Source organism: Pleurodeles waltl, chromosome 8 (genome assembly GCF_031143425.1).
Source record: "Pleurodeles waltl isolate 20211129_DDA chromosome 8, aPleWal1.hap1.20221129, whole genome shotgun sequence".
Taxonomy (NCBI): Eukaryota; Metazoa; Chordata; class Amphibia; order Caudata; family Salamandridae; genus Pleurodeles; species Pleurodeles waltl.
Genome location: NC_090447.1, coordinates 871,266,520 through 871,286,276, shown reverse-complemented (window position 1 = coordinate 871,286,276; position 19,757 = coordinate 871,266,520). Strand labels below are relative to the sequence as shown.

The 19,757-nt window shown below is 42.0% G+C and overlaps 1 protein-coding gene across 7 annotated transcripts in view; it reads right to left on the bottom strand.

Moving 5' to 3' along the window:
- The window catches only part of SHROOM2 (shroom family member 2), a 675,938-nt gene that overhangs the window by 59,268 nt on the left and 596,913 nt on the right, over positions 1-19,757 (bottom strand). For 6 of the 7 annotated variants that reach the window (XM_069205145.1, XM_069205146.1, XM_069205148.1 and 3 more), the window contains 2 exons: positions 8,203-8,964; positions 2,147-2,695 (listed from right to left, as the gene is read on the bottom strand). In XM_069205145.1, coding sequence (XP_069061246.1) covers positions 2,147-2,695; positions 8,203-8,964 — 1,311 coding nt within the window. The remainder of the gene's footprint in view (positions 1-2,146; positions 2,696-8,202; positions 8,965-19,757) is intronic. The other variant, XM_069205152.1, reaches the window with a different exon arrangement.

Genomic DNA, 19,757 nt, shown 5'->3' with positions numbered 1-19,757 from the left:
TTGAAACAACACCCTGTTGAATTGAAAGGTTTAACAGAGGCAAACCTATTACAGCAATAAATTATTTTAGGAGATCATGAGGGCAAGGGTCCCTGGGGGAACCTGTTTTAACTTTGGCAAGTAATGTTCCCAGTCGGTCCTCATCAATTTCTGGAAAGTCTAACAATGTTTCCTTGTTGTACTCCTTATTTGGTTCGCCAGAAGTCAATGCCTGTTTAGTTTCCTTCAATTTTCTGAATGTTATCAATAAAGAAAAAAATAAGCTTGTTGCAGAATTCCTGGGAGGTGGTCACTTTGATTGCTACTTTTCCCCGGGAGGTAAGTTACACTCTTTTTTATGATGTTTTCCGAACCCTATTAGTTTAGTACTTTGCTTTGTTTTGAGACACAAGTGCTTTATACTCTGCTAACCAATCCTACAATTTTACCCTACGTACATCTTCATATGTTCTCTGCCACTGATGCTCTAGTTGCCTTAATTTAAGTTTCACTTCCTAGAGTTCTTGTGTAAACCATCGAGCTGACTTGGTCGTGCTGGATATATGTTGACTTTTTAAAGGTTTATGAATGCTGCTGATACAGTTAGTCAGTCTGTTGAGGCAGAAGTCACGTTCTACCTCGACAGCAGATCTACTATCAACGGGTTCAATCTGCTTGAGTGTGTTAACCATGTCACTTTATCTACATGCTTCCAGTTACATACTAATCTAATTTCTGTTGGATAAGTAGAGGGGGCCCTCGGGTTTGGTAATAGGAACTCAATTAGCAATGGTCAGACCAAATGCATGATATTATTTTAATGTCAGCCACCTTAATATTTTGTGACGAAATTAATTTCAGCATGTTGCATTTGATATGAGTAGGTTGAGCGATGTGTTGTTGAAAATATAAGGTCTACCTCATATCCATAAAAATGTCATCTCTGTTGACTTTGCCCAGTGAATCAATCCAATAGTTAAAATCTCCTATGACCAACATCTGTGAGTATTGTGAAGCCAGAGGATCAAGTAATTCAAACATATGCTCACAGAAGTTAGCCATGTACTGCAGAGGTGTGAGAGGCATGTACAAGAAAACAAACAATTGAGCTTTTATTCAAATCTGTTCTGAAATGTAAAAGATCTACCATTTCGATAAGTTTACTTTGGAGCTGAACCACCTTCAGTTCTTTGCTTAAAATGGCTGCCACCCTTTCAGCTTCTTTTTCGATTAACATAGAGTAGAGAGTTTCCCTCAAGAATAGCCTCCAACATGTAAGGTAAGGAATCCTAGGTTAAGCAAGACTGTGAGCAATAGCAAATCAGGCTTAAGGCATCTAAGACTGTTAAATATTTCTAACCTGCACTTCAACTGGGAATGAGTGTTTAAATAAGCCATTTAATTTTGTGTACAAGAAAAGCCCTGTTTGCCTTAGCTTTTAAAACAGTCTTGCCATCTGTCCTTTCACGTTCCTTGATCTTTCTCCAATCCCCATGAGAATCACAATTCCTCAAACTTGTCCCAGTAAAGTGCAAACAGTGCCCACTTCCTATAACTCTAGCACAATTTAAAAAGATTCATTAACATTCATTGGCCCATAAGAGTCAACATCTCATAAAAGTTCATTAATACGTCAAATTCAAAAGATTGACAATTTAAAGTAAGTTCAAGTGGTTAAAGGCCAGCAACAATGTGATAACAGTTGCGGACACACTGGCCCTTTCTTTCTATATCCTTTCTGCATGTAAATCAATGGGTGCGCAGACCCTAGACTGCTAACCTTCACTTTGACGATGACAGCGGAACCCGGAAGTGGGTATTTCCTAAAGTGCAAGTCCTGAGTTTTACTAGTCTGTAAGGCAGTCTTGCCAACTGCCCTATCAAGTCCCATGATCTTTCTCCAAAAATCATAGGAACCACAATTCCTCAAACTAGTCCCCATAAAGTGCAAACTATATTCACTTCCTAAAACGTTAGTACAATTTTGAAAGATTTAATTCACAAAAATTCATAATCATTCATCGGTACATCAGATTCAACATCTCATAAAAATTTATTATTATGCCAAATTCAAAACCTTGATGATTTTAAAAATAAAAGTAGATTTTTTCTTCCAAGAAGAAAGCATACACATAAGAAACAAATATCCAGAAAATACTTTACTCACTTGTCCTCTGCAGGCTTAGGTGAGGGAACTTTGGGAAGAAACTTTCTGCGCTGTTGGGCTTCTTCTAAGAGATTATCATCTTTGGGGAATATTCCCATCATCAAGTCCATTGTTGTCCTCATTTTGACATTAGGATCCAAAATGTCTGCTAAAGATTTATCTCTGACCACAATCTCTCTAGCAAGTTCCTCAGTTTTAATGTCTTCAAGGGTCTTCTCTTTGGTCATTACATAGGTCATTGCAGAAGATGAAACACTGCTATCCTTGAAGTTGTTTCTCGACACATCACCTTGCTCCGAGTCTATAATTCGTAGTTGTCTATGAACCTCTGCTTCAGGGTCTTGTCTGGTGTAGGCGCAGAAACGGGAGTAGGATTGCTCAGATGTGCTCAGAGTTTTAATCTGATCTTTCTCCAGGCGGGGGGGTAAGGCAGGTGGTTCAATGGCACTCAGCAGGTTATGTCTGCTTTCCTTTTCTGCATTACTCTCAGAATGGACAATTTTAATAGGAACCTTCTTCACAGACACATTGTTAATCACTCTTTCTAGCCTGCAAACAAGAATAAAAATAAAGCTGAGCAAAAAGTGTGTCACCATACATAATTTAACAGAGGAATACATAGACCACAACAGATACATACTGTTGCAAACGTTGCATTCACATGAGTACGAGAGACCTGGTATTTTTTTAAGTAAGAGGTCTGGATGCATTTATGTGGTATTTATACAGTGTGAACATAGCCAAAAGGCAATGGAGTATCTTTCGTAATAGCATGATCCTGATAAAAACTCTTCTCAGTGTCACAATTCTGGAAACAGAGTGAAGACTTACAACAGTGTCAAAGTTTTCTAATGGCCTGTTGTGGAGTTTGGCCTTCTATGGAGGTCCTGTGGGCGTGGAATAAAGAATACACACCATTGTTGCAGTTGCCTGTAATTACAAATGATATACTGAACAAAATAATTTATTATTCAGTGGCTGTTTTTAATATGGCCATAAAGTTGGAGTCGACTGATTCTAAGAGGTGTTAGGAGGGGTAGTGGTGGGAGATGAGGGCTGAGCAATGCAGATGGGAATCAAACATAAATAATGGCGCTGGAAGTATGGAGTTAAATGGAACTAATTGAACTAATATACATACATTACCTACTGGCGGTAGCCAGTAGTTAGTTATAGTTAGGACCAATGTTCCTCATTGACAAAGTGCATTTTGTTTTGCTACTAACTCTGGGGCTGGTTGACTAATATTTACAAAATTTTCCAAAAAATGTGCCTTATTTTGCCTAATTCTGCATGGAAAGTGTGAGGGTGATCCGACAAGCGGGTGCTGTGAAAAAAGGGGGTGGGGGTCCCATAATACTTTTACCCCATGCAATGTCTATGGGGATTCTGCATTTTTGAACATGACTACAGTCCGAACCACTGAACAGATTTACACCAAATTTGGCAGAAAGGTAGCTCTTGGTCTAGAAAATGCTCATTTTGTAATTTTGTGTAAATCTGTTCAGCAGTTTTGGAGTTTAAAAAAGAAATATATATAAAGATATCTAGGAACGCGGATCCTTCGTGGATAGACTCGAAGTGATCTGCGGATCCCAGGGTAAAGCAAGGCTCTAACTAGTTAGCCAAAACCTGACAGGAGCGTTGCGGACATCATTTACTTTCTCAGCTGGGGGAAGCAAAAAAAAAAAAAAAAGGAGAAAAACAAATAAGGGGCCAGGATACAGGTATTTTGACCTCATAGGACACATAGAGGGGTTCCTCAGGAACCACTCAAGGGCAAAGAAATTTGCCATTTTTTTCCAGCTGAACTAAGGATCCATCGTGGGACTCAGAGCGATCCCCGAGTGTAAATTTGTGATGGATCCAAAGATCGAAAGCAGACTCCAAAATATACACACATCCACGCACGAAGCCCCCACTGCACACGGCCAAAGGCTTTGCTCGGCTGTCGTTGCATTGATGTACAGTAATTATATATTACTTTATGTTAAAAAAAAAAAAACATAAAAATTCACTGAGAAAACCAAAAGTTACAGGGACGTTATAGATAGGTTGACCCATACAAAACAACAGAAACTCAGTTGTTATAGTTATACTGTATCCTATAGTTATACTGTATCCTTACTGCATGTCCAATAGCTCTGAAATAATCCCTGTCTGGTGGCATCTCTGACGTATCACTGTGATGTGACTCACACTGTGGGAGCAACTGAGGCTCTCTTCCCATGCCACCGATACGTTGCTCACACCTTGGGCCTGGCCTTAATGCCCTCTCCACTGCCAGTGCTGCTGTTGGTAATCCCCTCCAGCAGCGTTCTTCAGGTGCACATAATCACTTATAATTCGCAATTTCAGCCAATGCAAGTTTCCAATAAAAATAAATTATGAATAGTAATGGAGCATTTTGCTACACAGGGTACTAACAAAAAACGCATATCTTTAAAAATACTTTAATTAAATTTAAGAATACTTATTTATGGTCAATGTTTATCGAGGATTCTAACCGCAGAGCTCTGTGTACTCAAAGGCTAATTTTAAAACCTTAAACGCGTTTTCATACAAATACAGTTTCGCATTTTTCTCATAACACTACTGTACGGCTATTAAATTTGTGAACAGTTTATCATTCCACTTCTTTTATTAGGAATGAAGGACTTAAGCCTACATATTTATCGAGGATGATGACCTTTAAATCTCTATTAAACCCCTCATGTTATTTGTCTAATCTTTTTTCCATTTAAAATTTAAAAAAATACGCCAACCGGATACATTTCCAGGACGCTGCATTAATATGCAGACATGGCTGGGGCCAAGTGACTTGTCTCAAATACACAGACCATTTTTTGTATGAACAGATCACAGATCTGATTCCACGCGGATTATAACTATTGGTTAAACCACGAGTTGTATAGTACAACACAATATTGTTTACTGCAAAATCAAGTTAATTGGGAAACATCGCTATAAGAAAAAAAACATTAGGAGACAAAATGTTTAATTGTTGTCTCCTTTATTCCTGGATCCATGCTACTTTCTCTAGTTTGCATAAATTCTTCTGTCGAGCTTGACAATAACCATCTCTTAAGTACAGAGCTAGAAACAGTTAGCAGCTGTGGTATTAGTAGGTATGATCAGCACTGGTGGACGTTACAATTCTTCATGCAAGAAGCCTGGTGCACACGTTCCATGCATTCATACTTGCTCTTTTATAAGGAGCGCATGTAAATAACTGGAAATTAAAAAACAAACGCAGGTACTAAACAATGTTGGCACCTACAATAAAGACCAATGCCCACGTAAAAGGCAATAGCAACACAGTACATGTAAAAATGACTAACAAGGTGAAGGATTTTAAAAGAAAACATCTGAAATTAAAAAGGTTTAACTAGATCATGACAAGTGTACTCAAATCTGATGAAGTGCAGATGCTGAACACCTCAGAAGCAAAGCAACAAGACTGGTCATGCCTCCTCAGTAGGACCTCTTGCTGTCCAATGTAGAGTTTGGAAAACATCTACTGTATGATTATATAGTCGTGGACAAAGCACTTTCTAAAGCGTGCATGCCAGGCTCCTTTACAAAGGGCCCATTGAGGAAAGCGCCAACAGCAGCAAAGAAGTCAAGCTCGACGAGGGTGTAATTCAAAAGCCAAGCAGTAACCTCATCCAGGAAAAATACAGATAAACACGCACCAACAGCCCGTAAAAAGGTTAACAACTGTCGAATGAAGACTAAACCTCATTTCCTACTATAGGTGAGAAAGTGTGCTGTGACAAATATCGCTAGGTATGAGGGTAGGGGGCCATCTCACTGGTATGACCTTAGTTTTAAAAGTCATTTACTTGCAGGTCTCAGGCCGATTTTGAACCCTGGCAATGAACGAGCCACAGATTATAAACACTATGTTGGAGGAATACAGGTGCCTTTGAGGATAAATTTATGTGCTTCATTGGGTTTACAGTATGAACCTAAAAGAGATGTTACAGAAATAAAATATGCTATATATTTGTGTTAAATTGCTGGTCGCTGCAAAACAGTCATATAAAATGTGATTCAACCATCCAACAATAAACACAATCTTTGCATGAACAACCTGCTCCATTTAAGGGGGCAGCTTGTGATCTAGGAGCATGCAATCAATGACTCCACTATGGGGGACCACAACGTGAGCTTCAATTAATGAAGGTGTCTTTTGGGATACATGCAGCGTGGTAATGAAGACTTCACCTAGGCATCAATATATTTAATCATGTCCTCAAAGCAGTCATCAAATAATGACAAATTATTTTTCACAAAGGACTTCCTAGCTATCAAGCGAGCCTGGGAAAAGATTTTCATTCTCCAAACTAACTTCTTCAAAAGAGCAGCAGAAAGGAGGTGCAAAAGGTTGGCGCTGCTAGGAAAAAATAGATTTCCAAAGAAGTAAATTTAAAGCTTACAAGCAGTTCTCATCAGACCATCCTTCAATGACAAAGCTTCTTCAACCAGCATGTTCAAAGAACAATTCTCAGCTCTACTTATCCACCAGCTAGGACATTCAAACTTTCTTCACCAAGAAAACTGCCTTAAACCATGACGTAAAGGATTTAGCACAAACGATAAGAAGGAATTGGGGTGCAGGAACATGACTGGCAGGCGGTTGGAGTAACAACTTGGGAACCCTTGCCCGTGGATGTCTTGGTACTAGGCCACGTCCATACCCAGAACACTACTCTTGCTCTGGGTTTAACAGCATCCGTAGGTTTGCCGGCACCAGTGGATGCCAGGTGCAGACAGATCTGATCATCCACTGAGTAGCGTCATTCAAGTAAAATAAAGGATACAACTAATAAGCAGCCTCTGCTACTGCCTTCTGCATAAAAAGGCTACAGAGCCTCGCCCTTCTACAAAAAAACACCACTGGTATTCTTAACCTAACCAGTTACTGCTCCACACAAAACATATTGTTCTTTACAAACATAATTAAAAGAATTATGATTAGGAAACCTCTGCTTGCGTTGGCTCATTTGCCGCTGTACACTCTTCCAGAGAATGTGATCTGTAATTACTAGGGAGTACAGGTAGGCATTGGGATAAACAATGCACTCTGCATCATACTACAATGTGGAATCCTTCAAAGAGTTCTCTTATTGTATATCAGTGAGCTGCTGGCAAAAGTATGTTCAATGCTTATTGTAATACACATACAGGCAGATATCCTAAAATACCTAACCTGAATGTGGATACGTGGACAAACTTGTCTCAAGTTTATGTGGGGACAACACTGGCTTTTGCCATAACCACAATGCAGGGGGCCATTTGGAGTTGCCATCTCTGCTTGCCAACAAAAAAAGATGAAAAAGCCAAGGAGACAAATAGATTATCCCGCCTAACTAAGAAAACGCAAAAGTGTGCTTGTTTTAAATTCAGGACAAGTTACTGAAAATGGATGGCAGCATCAAAATTCGGAAAGACTCGTAGGAAGAGAGTAAAGCTAGAACAGAGGCACTTGACAGGACCTATCCTGATTAGGAATACAGAATACAATTGAAAACGTTGCAGCTCACAATTTTGAGTGCTTTTCTATCAGCATAGGAACCCATTAGTTTAAGGAGAAGATGGAGGTTTACCAAGAGTAGAAAATTTCATTCAGCACAAGAAAAATAAATGGCACCATAATGTTTTTTGACAGCTTGACACACACACACCTTCAGAGGATGGTCTCACAACCATTGCTGGTAGTGCCAGCCAGGAAAATTTAATAAGTAGCATGCCCATCACTATGAACCTGCCATTTCAGCGGCAGATTGTTTGCCAAGTCACGGATTTCCACCGGCAGAGATAGCTAAGGTTCTACAAGTGGAAACTCTGCACTTTACTGACCACTAGAGGCAGACAAATTGTGAGTTTGGTAGGGTGGGAGCACCACCAATTTATGTTGCGGTTCCCGCTCTGCCAAACTCTAAATGCCCCTGCTAGTCTTCCCGAGTAAAAGTCATACTTCAGTGAAATCTACTGCAGCCCAATATAAAGCCCCTCTTAAAGACAACACTACACTAGCTCTCTGAGAATACCTGGTTGGGTTTTCATCCTGCACGGGTACAGGAGGCTTGTCCGTCAGCTTCTGTGGAGCGAACTGTGGTGAAGGGGACCTCGATGTTTCCATTCTTGGCTTCTGAAGATAACGGTGCTTTGAGGATGGTGCAGATTCAGATTTGTGGTGAGTTTTCACTATGGACAGGTGGTCATTCTTCAATGGCGAGATGTGGCGTGGCTCCTGCAAATGAGCCTGACTGCTCATAGGTATTTCAGGGTAAGATGAGGGGCTTTGTGTGTGGGGCGAGTGACTGACGCCTACATCTACAGCAAGGGTAGAATACGATGGACTGGTCTTTCTTGGCACTGTCAGCAGAGACTCAGAAGAGGTTGCAAGAGATGAGCTGGAACCGCTCTGACGGATATACTTGTTATTACTGTCAAATTTGGGTGGAGGTGGTCTTTGAGGGGCAGGGCCACGTTTTTTGTTCAGTACTGTGCTGTCTGCCTGCTGACTATCCTCATCTCTACTCTGAGGTTGGCTGTAGTTCTCAATCTCTGTGTGTGGGTCAGTAGTATGGAATGAGGAAGTAGTGTTACTTTCCTGACTCAAGCTGTCTGGCGAGTAACGGTAATCACTTGGTAGTGTTCCGGAGCGGCCCCGATTTTCCTGTGACACGCCTGTATTTTCTCTAGAATGAGCTGATCTATTGGATAACCTTCGTTTCTGTCTTGCGTTCTGGTTTACAGCGAGCAATTTCTTTTCAAGACTGCTGCCTTGTTGCCCAGTGTTGATATGACTAGAGAGAAGCAAAAGAAAACAGAGGTTATCAGTTTGTGTGCATTTTTGTACTTTTTTTAACAAATAAATGTAATAACTTTGGATGAAATTAACTTAAGAAACTGAAGTCTGCAGTCCCGAATACCTGCTGTGACCCATTAGAACAGGACGTTACATCAGCTCTAATGTAATGTGACTGGTTGCCACGTTCACTGTCAGCTTACATCGTTTGTGTTGTGAAACAGGATTAGACATAACCTTGGGATAACCCAAGGCTGTTCAATGTACACGGAGGGCCACATCATGCGAGGTACGGTTTTGTTTTCATAGTTAAGGTCTTCGGTGCTGGGAATGGAGTTGTCTTGCGTTAATGTTGAACCAATAAAAACAATTAAATGTGCATATACTGAGAACAGCCGAAAATGAAGATAAATGTCAGAGGATGTCAGTACACTATAGGAGAGCTTTCGTGCAATTAAACAATTAACTATATGTCCCACTTGTTTGACCTCCGGCTTTCCCAGTGAAGGCAGTCAACTGGCAGTCATGTTAGACACTCTTCATTCTGAAAAACATCTCCACAGGCAGGTCCACTATGACATCCGGGCAGGTGGCGGTCAATAAAGTGTGCACTTAGATCATATTCTTGTCCAACTGTCCATTACAAGACTCAAACGCACAGCAGAGTGCCAAAAAATAGCTTGTGATCTTGCTAATCGCATTCAATATTGTTAGTGCAGCATCTGTAATCCAACATCAAGTCGTACGTAGTGGGAGAGTATTTAAGTGATTTACAAAAACATGTATTTTATTTTGAGATGAGTTCTGACTCAAAAACAGAGCTCTCATTTTTTTTAAAGTCACGATTTACGTGTAATCATATGCTACGTGCTAGCAGTGACACAGTGCGATTACCATCGTTCCATCTGTTGTTGACATTTTAAGGGTCCCACCCCTTGTGACATCCCCAAAGAGGAAGGGAACCCTGTATGACAGTCTGGCTCCGTAGGCGAGGTCAGCCATGCAGCTGGCAAATACCCAGCTCTCAATGCATCTCCCAGTGGCAGGAGAAGCAGCAGACATGGAAAAGGCAGGAGCCCTCCCACACCACCCCTACCCCGCTGCTCTGTCCACCTTCCCCTGCTGCAGATACTGCTAATAATTCATTGGAGTTGACACGTACAAAGCAGGCTCAGCATCAAAAATATAACGATTTGCATCTGTCCCAGTTGACCTAACAACGTCTTATTCTGCTGCTGGAAGTCCTCTTCCTATCCAACAACACACGAGCTAAGCAGTGGATCTAATGACGGTGGTTGTTGTTGCTCGGCACCCACAGCACACATAATTTAGTACACTTTTTATATGGGCTAACACCCCTGAAGGAACATGAAAAACGGATAATGCATTTTGCCTCGGAGTTGCATGCCCTTATAAAGACACTCAGCCTGTGACCACATGCTTCTATCGGATGAAGTAAATTCACTAAGGTTTGCGGTGTCTTCATAACCTATATTTGGGTACATGTTATCACATATCAATATGTCCTCAGAGCACTGTATTACCTTGAATAGACAATAATAACATCATCTTTCACATAACTTTCAAAGGGCTTTCAAAATAGTTAATTTCATGCCAGCACAGAAATAAAACTTGACACGTACAAAGAACTGAAAACCACAACCATGCCTTTTCTTTGCATACGTCTGGCAGTGGTTGCTGTTATTGTATTTTCACTACTGTTCCAGTGCCATGAGAATTGTGAACACGTAGATTTTCTACAACAGATTCATGTAAAATTAAAGGGGCATCCTATGCCAAGAACCTCTATAATATTACTACCAGGAGGCATTACTGTAATAGCATTTCTCAGTAGCACAGAGCACAGTGGTAGCTCTGGGCAGCATCCCTCCCAGAGCTCTGAAGACTTTCTGGGAGCTACAATGCTCCTCCTATGATCCAGAGCACTCCCATGACGAGGTCAGTCTCCTCTGATAAAGATTACAGAGAAAACTGTTGTATTCCGTATGGAAAATTATAGGGCCACAGCAACAATCACGCTTCTGTCTGCTTATCACGCACACTTTCTTCACACCAGTGCGTTGTTCTCATAGTGGCTCCTCCATAACTTCCAAACTGGGTCTCCGTGACCTGGTGAGTAGGTTTCTTGGGTACTCTCGTGGATTGGTTATTTTTCTTTTAGTTTTAGAAAATATGTTGATCATTTTAAACAGATGCATTTGAAACAAAACGAAGGATAAGGCAGACAAAACACACGAATATTTTCAGTCCACATACAATAGTAAAACAAAGAGCGGGAGGAAAAGTAGAAAAAAGCATAGAATGACATACCATCATTCTTCCACCGAATGACATAATGAGCAAACTGCATCATGAATATTTCGAGGATTAACATTTAAAAGAACTCCTAAATTAAAGCGAAAGAGATTTCCTATTCAAACCACAATCAAAGAACTAAAACTAATTCAATATGCAACAAAACATTTCGTAATATGGATGGAGTCTGGTTGCAGCCTTGACTACAATGACTTGTTTAAATTATATGAATGGAGCCAACCAGTTTTATGGGATGTTATTTTATTTTCCATATCTACAAGGTACCAAATGTTTGACCAGTATAGATTTACTGGAGGTATTTCAAGCAACTTTCTTCTGTGTGCAAGGGAGAATCTTGCTGCAGATTTTAGATGCATAATGTGTTTGCTAGAACTAGAACGTACACTGTGCAAATTGTTTCCCTAACACCTCTAAAGAGTTTCACAGGGCGGAGACTTTACCTGGAGCGCTAAGTAAATCGGTTTTACAGTGAGCAAACATTTTCTTCCCAAAGTCCGAGCGTTATTCACAGTCCACCACTTGTGAAACATATTGTCCAAGCAATTACAATCTGTACAGCAGTAACTATAGGTGTAGAGTCAATCACCAGCAGTCTCTTCGGGGTTTAAAATATTTAAGTACCCCGGTGTTAGCATTCACATTTATCTGGGTGGAATTAGGAGTCTTTGCTTCCCTATGCCACATCTTATGTTATGATTCACCTGGAATCTCATCCACGAGCTCCTTCTGCCATTGGTGCATGTCGGGAAGCTTGGCTTTGGAGATTTATTGTGCCAATGAAATAAGAGTATGAAATTGCATGCCGAATCATCTTAATTTAGGAGTGAAATTCGTTTTTCTTCAAAACAATCCAAACCGGTCCTCAGCTGGCTGTGCAATAGGAACGGTGTATTATTAGCCTTTCAACGTGGTCACAGATATATGAAAGAACGACAAAAAGTGACAATGGATGCTACTATTTTCCTAAATTTTTGTGGAAATGATTGATGAAACAGTCTGCAGCCGTCGATTACACGGACTATATGTCCCCTTCTAATACTTTTGCTTACATTGGGTTTTTCAAAAGTAATTATATCACTCCTCTCGGGCTTGGTTAAATCAGGGATGACTCAATCTGAACCACGATGTTAACTTGAGCAGTTTGACATTTAAAAACTTGGCTGCCTTTAATACACGTTTTTTATCTTTGTTGTGAGCTGTTTACCCTGGCTCAAATTTTCATTATTTCATTTTCTTTGTTAGAGCCCCTTTTAACAGGCAGTCGCCAGTTCTATTAGCTTCAATTCTATCATTATATTAGAACCGTTTGATTTTAATAAGCTTTAGGTCCGTTTTTTTCTGCTAGTGTGTTTTTTAATTTAACCTCGAGAGCACCGAATCCATGGAGTACTTTAATGGATACACATCTTTCATTTGTGTTCTACAGACCAAGCCCATTACCTCCCCTTCTTCTCTCCGCATCCCATTCCTAGCTCACTTAGTGAATGTGCCTATAAACTCCCCAGCAGTCACTACTGAAAAAGCGGTTTTCCCTTTCAATGAAAGGGTTAAACGATGGCCCTTAAAACCCTCCCCTTATCCCTTCCTCTTTCGTTTTTTTATGCCCAGTAAACTGTAGGGGCTATTAGAGGCGGCTGAGGCACCTCCAGAGATGTTCAGGTAAGCTTTACTTTACATGTATTTCCTTTGCAGGTGCGTATTCTTTCTGGAGCTGCTCAAAGAGCTGTACTTTGGCATGCCTGAATGAGTAAGGAAGGGGATAAGGGCGGAAGAAGAGGAGATAATGCTCTGTTTGCACATGATAATCTTCTTTACTACGATTCTTCCTTAGTCGTCCCATTATTTATGACCCTCTCCCTCCCTCCTGTACTTTTATCAGCCCTTTCTTTCGTTGCTTAATATGGAAACAGGAAGGGACAGGAGTGTGTGTTTATTGAACAACTTTCAAAACTTTCATGGAAAGAGAAGACAGCTTTTTGAGAACGATTGCTCGAGAGTGAATGGGCAAACTCACTAAATGAGTAAGTAATAGGACGAGTAATGAAGAATCGGAAAAATGAAGATTACCAGCAAGTAATTTGAGCATTAGCTTTCCTTAGAGCTGAGACTAAATTAATTAGTTTCAATACTTCCTTCCATCAGGAGTAACACCGTGTTTAAAATTTAGAAGTTATCACCCTATTATAATAAAATCTGATCTCTCAGGAAGAGGGCATTCAAACGTCGAGATGTGAATTTATGAGAGTTGGCTTGAAGTGTTGGCTAACTAGCTATTAGCCCATGGTCCTAGGGCAACTTATTTATAATTACCAATTGTTTATCTGCCTAGCAAAAATCTGTGCTCAAAAGAATAAATGTGATCTTAAAGTTTTAAAGTTAGCTTTGTGAATTAAAGTATATATATATATATATATATATATATATATATATATATGCAAAAAAGAATAGAGAACTCTGGGTAGTTCCCAAGTTTAGGTGGAGAGCAGCTCTAGTACGGAGCACCCTGCAACACCAGCGACACTCTAGATTTGCTCACCTCAAATGGGTTTCTGCCAGCTCTTCTCTAATCTTTTCCCATACTAAGAAAGATTGAAAATGTACTGCTTACAGGGAAGGGGAAAAAAGTGGTTGGAGGGAAAAAGTATCTTGTAAACGCTCAACAGATTTTCGCATGAGCAAATCTACACATGCGTACCTATCTGTGGTAATAATATACAGTTCACAAATATTTTCAAAGAGTACAATTTCCTGGTTTACTTCTGTAAATTCTTGTGAATTCATGAAATACATAAATTTGCACTAATGCAAAGACATATATCATGGGTCCCCTTTTGTGACTTGAAGAATTGGGCCTCTAATTAGGTCTGCCGTTAACCAAGAAAGTTCTATGTTTCTCTATGGCCATCTGTTAGCTGGCTTCACTGTGAGTGACACCAATCTGCGCTTTCACAATGAGCATATCTGCATACAAAGTAGTTTTGTTCTGTACCAGGAACCACTGTGGCAATGTGTGCTTTTTGAGACCAAAAAATATTTTTGCCTTTTACCAATGTTCGTTACTTGTCAGAGCCCATAACAACAAAGTGCTACAAAAGCCAAGTCAAAGATGTCCGTTGCTTCCTGTCCCGTGATGAATCATCTGTCTCTGTATAGGTCTCCCGGGGTGTTGCAGCCTCTCCTTTTCCACTGCTATAGTGGCAGCCATCTTCACAAATGGCTGGAGTACTCAGATTGGCATGTTAGGTGCATAAGGCGCCATTCTTACCACCATCTTTACCGCCGTTTACCATAATCTATAAGTCAGCCTTACAACGTACAGCACCTCCAATAGCACTCCCACCCCCCTCATCAGCAACATGGCAGAGACTCTGTCTCTCATGAGTCCCATAACAGCTGCTTCTCCCAGTTGTCATCGGGATGTAGCCAATATACTGCATGCTGCAAGTCGACCGCCATATAGTACACCTCCATTTCATGCAACTCTAAGCCCCCTTGGGTCCAAGTTCTTTTAAGGGTGTTAAGCCCGATCCTCACCTGCCTCCTGGCCCACAACAATTCCGTGATCACCTTCTCTATCTCTGTAAAGTAACAGTGGGGGATCCCATACAGCGAGCCCTGCAGTATATAAAGGCTTGCTGCAGCAATACCATTTTTATCTGGGCAACTCTGCCCATCAGGGATGTGGGCAGCGTCTTCTAAAACTGGACTGTCGGGCCCAGGCCACCTACCACCCTTCCCACATTCAAGTTTGTTGATTCAAATTCCGTTTGTGTCAACCTGATTCCCAAATACCTTACAATTACAGTCTCCCAAGGGAGATCCGTCATTGGTAGACTTTTCGGAATACTCTAATTTAGCATTCCCATTGGGAAGAGAGCGGACTTAGCATGACTCACAAAGAGCCCCGATAAGTCACTGAATTCTTGCATCGCCCTCAAAAGGATGTGTACCAAATGCTCCGGCTGCCTAAGATACACTAATGCATCATCGTTGTATAGGGAGATCATTTGTTGTGTCTCACCCACCTGTAATACACCAGGGTCCCAACACCTGTTTAAGTGTACTCGCCATAAGCTTCAGCGCTAGCGTAAAAAGAAGCGTCAAGAGAGGGCAGCCCCATCTGGACCCTCTGTGTAACTGGAAATCTCTCAGAAAACAACAATCCCATTCCTGACACTCAACCCAGATTTGGCATAGAGTAGCTTAACTCAGCCGATAGTTTACTCACTACCCAGTCATGCCCTATCGAGGTCCAACCATAAGTAATCATAATCCACTGAATCGAATGCCTGGTAGATATCTAGATATGCCAGGGAAAAGGCAGAGCGTGGTAGATGTGCATTGGGCTTTTAAGCAAAGTGTGTTTCGCTTTGGGATGAACCTGCATTGTCAGAATGGACCAATGAGGAAGGTGGCCCAACCAGCATGTCGCCAATACCCTACTATGCATTTTTACATCGATGTTCAACATTGATAATGGCTGATACAATGATGTCTTAGTCAGGTCTTTGCCCGGTTTCAGCAAGATCACCTCCAAGGACTCCTGCAAGGAGCCTAGCAGATGCCCCCTGGAAAAGGCTTTATCAAAGAATTCCACCAATTTGCCTGCTAGCGCTCATGCATACCTATGATAAAATTCTACCGGCAGCCCGTGCCCTCTACGCACCTTAACAGTTTGCACACTGCGTATTGCCACTATTATCTCTTCTCTAGTAACAGACGTCACTAGGCTTTCCCTATCCTCTGCTCTCAGCCTATTCATTTGTGCTCCCATCAGATATTGTCGACTCGCACCCTCAACAAATCTCGGCTGTGGTTGATGGGTTTTGAGGAAATGGGCCGCAAACGTGGTAATGATGGCCAGTTGCGTACAGACTAACTGCCCACCTCATCCTTTACAGAAAGCAGCGGGTGAGTGGAGGCTCCTGCCTTGTCTGCGGAGCCTGCCACACATCCGCTTTGTCCTCCCCCGCTGAGTGAAGCCTCTGTTGGTAGGTCCTATGTACAAATTTGTCCAATCTATCCCAATCTTCCAGGAGTTCCCTTTTCTGTTGTCACCATGGTCTAACCTCTCATCCTTGCTGATTGCTGCACTGCGTTCATTGGTTCCTTCCTCATGGGGCACCCCCCCTCAGGTGTGTTACCAGGCAACGAGTCAAACCACTCACTGCCTCCTCAGGTGTATTGAAAAATAGAGCTTTTAAATTGTACACAATCTGTAGTTTAGCAAGGAAGATCAGGCAATTTTTCAAGCCTCGGTCTTGAAGCTGCTATTTGATTCACACACAGTTTTTACGCAAATCTTGCACTTTTTTGGTGTAATCTGGAAAGTTAGAGATGTTACTCCTTTCAACTGCGAACCCGAACAAGCTGCAAAGTAATGTTGCGGCCCCTAAATTAAATATGCGGGCTATGATGGCTCTGGGGGGTTGCCACTGTGGCGGGAACAACGTCCTGTGAGCCTGATCAATGTTGAAGAATTTGTACAACTTTTTGGGCAGCAGTACTGTCACAATCCAATCCTCCAAGAACAGCTCAGCTGACTATCCTTCAGCTTCCTCGAGAAACCCTATAAAGTGCAAATTGTGACTTCTGGACCTGCCTTCTGCATACTTCACCCTGTCCTCCAGTATCAGAGACACCTTAGACGACCTAGAAACTCTTTCTTTCAGCCCCTTCACTTCACGTTTGAGTTCCGAGATAGAACCTTTGTTTCTGTGACCCTGTCTGTAACTTTCCTGAGATCTGTGCACCGTAGGTTTACATCAATAGCCACAGGGTCTTTCTAGACCACGAGCTCCTCTTGTGAGCCATTTATGGCCGCCATCTGGTCTGCTAGCGTTAGGACACGATTCCCCTGCTCTTGGGATCCGGATCAGTTTCTACCCCCTCCAGCTGGATCACGTGTCTGTGACAGCTTGGCTGTTTATCCTTCCCCATTGTAGCTGACAGTGCGGCACAGCTCCACCAGTCCACTGATATCAGCCTCCACCAGCCACTCACAGCCAACCAGCACTGATAGAGCTAGTGTGATGGCTTCCCACCAGTTGACCGGGCCGCTCTTCAGTCCTTTACTGTCATCAATCACCTGGGTCACCAAGGACCTGCCACACCTATTTGTCCCCCTCCGTCTGCAGTGCGGCAGACACAGAACAATATGTCTGTCAACCTTCCAGGGAGCAACCACTCTCTCTCTGAGGTTTGAAAGGCATAGCTCTGGGCCCCCTTGTCACTGTCGTCCTCCCGCTTAGCTCCAACACTCACTGGATCTTAAGAAGCATGGGGCCCTGGGCTCAGGCACCTGCCACAATGCTTTCTTGGGGCCCACCAGACCACCATGGGTCCCCACCTCTCCTGCCCTCTGATGGGAATGCTTCCTCGAGGTTACGAGGATTCTGCTGTCCACCTAGAGCTACTCCCAAGTCTCAGCCAGCCTTTCTTGCCTGTTTCTGCTAACACCAGTGTCTGTAGGAGGGGGGTGGCAGGACACAGTTCTCAGCGCATCCCCCCTGCTCAATTTGAGGCCCAGTCTCTGGAGGGCTTGCAGGGCCACCAGCAATGACGCCCCCAATACTCAATCTGGCTGCAAGCCTCCCAAGAGGGCCGCTGTGTCCACACAACAGAGAACTTAGGTGTGCCTGGATGGGTTATTACTGGCAGGATGGGAGGTAAAAGCCGGGAAAAGCCCCACTTACACTTGAATAGGTGTGTCCTTCTTCCACACAAAGGGATGCATATCGCATGTAGTTAATATGGAACCAGGACAGGTAAAGCAGGATGTCTGGGGCTTTAAAGAGTATTTCTAGAAGCTTCTCTCACCTTCCAGAGGAAGGGTACCAGGTATAAATATTGGACCTCCTCTCCAGTACACTTCTGGACCTTTGGATACCCTCTATGACGGTGGGGTTGAGTGAGACCATGTCAGCTATCTCTTCCAGCCTACTAGCAAAGGCCCCTGGCCCTGAAAAGCTGCCTAACGACCTCTATTTATTTAACGTAGAAGTGTGGGAAACTTACATTAACATTCTGTCAAATGCAATTTTTGTAGTTATGGAGATCTCCAAATCCTGGAATCTAGCAGAAATAGTCTTAATATATAAAAAGTGGAATAGCTGTGATCCAAGTAACTATAGACCTATCAGATTGTTGGATACTTTTCAGAAAATCTTTTGCAAACAGATTCTGGCTCATTTAAATAAGTGGACTGAGGACTGACATCCTTTCCGACCTTCAGGCGGGTTTCAAAAGCAAAACTAGTACTGTGGACCAGGTCTTCCGGTTTATCTCCATCTACTGGAAAACCACTTTTATAGACGGGGACAAACTTTATGTTGCCTTCGTCGACTTGCATGCTGCTTTTCAGATCAAAACTCTGGGCAGTGCTACAGGAAATGTGTATGCCAGCTAGCTTCTTGCACATACTCATTTGGATCTATGCTGAAAATTATACACAGGTTCGGTGGGGTGATTGTTGTCAATTAACTGACCCCTTTTGTATAAACCAAGGGGTCAGGCAAGGATGTGTCTTTGCTCCCTCCCTTTTCTCAATATATAGAAATGGGGTGGTGGGTTTTGCGAATAAGGATGGCTGTGACTAGCCCAAAATGGGTGGTATGAAGTTTCAGGCCCTTCCTTTAGCCCACAACTCCCTGGGCCAGATGTACAAAAAAGCAATTTTGCATTTCTTAAATAGTGACTTCATAGAAATCGCTATTTAAGAAATGCAAAACGTTATGTACAGAGATACCGATTTCCTAATAGCTTGTTATGTGTACAATAATAAACAATGGAGAAAGCATAGTTCCTGCAGCAGGAACGCCCAACATCAGAGCACCTGTTTTAGCAGCACCTTTACCTCCCACAGTATGGCAGTTTTTCAATAAGCGGGTTGTAGACAGCATTAATGGCCTCAGACATATATGAACAGTCAGTATGAGTAGAGCCCATTCAATGAGTTCTGTAAGCCGATAAGGCCCAACAATGGCAATATTTTTTATGTGGCACTTTTAAGGGAGAAGTGTGATAGCTCACTGCTTCAAGTACACGAGGGCTACTTTCCTCACAGAGCACTTGAGGTCTAGACAGAAACAATGGCAGCTGTATTGCAAGTATTAATGTATCTGTAACTAATTGCTTCATGCATGACTGTGAATATAGCTCTCTTTTGGTCCTGGTCCTGAAAATGCCTACTAGCTCGCTGTCTTCTAACAGAACATGAGCATTTGGAAGAAAATCCTATGTATAAACTATAATAAAATAATGTATTCGCAAAAGTAGTATGTGAGAAATTTTAACCCAAGGAGTTATGAAAAGTGACTGTATCAAACTCAAATAATACATTGTACAAACGTTTCTGAATACTTGTTAAAATCCACCAATGGGTCCTCTCTGTACAGGACAATGCAGCGAGTCTCTAAATGGTTTTCTTGTTAGAAATACTTTAGCAAACTAAAT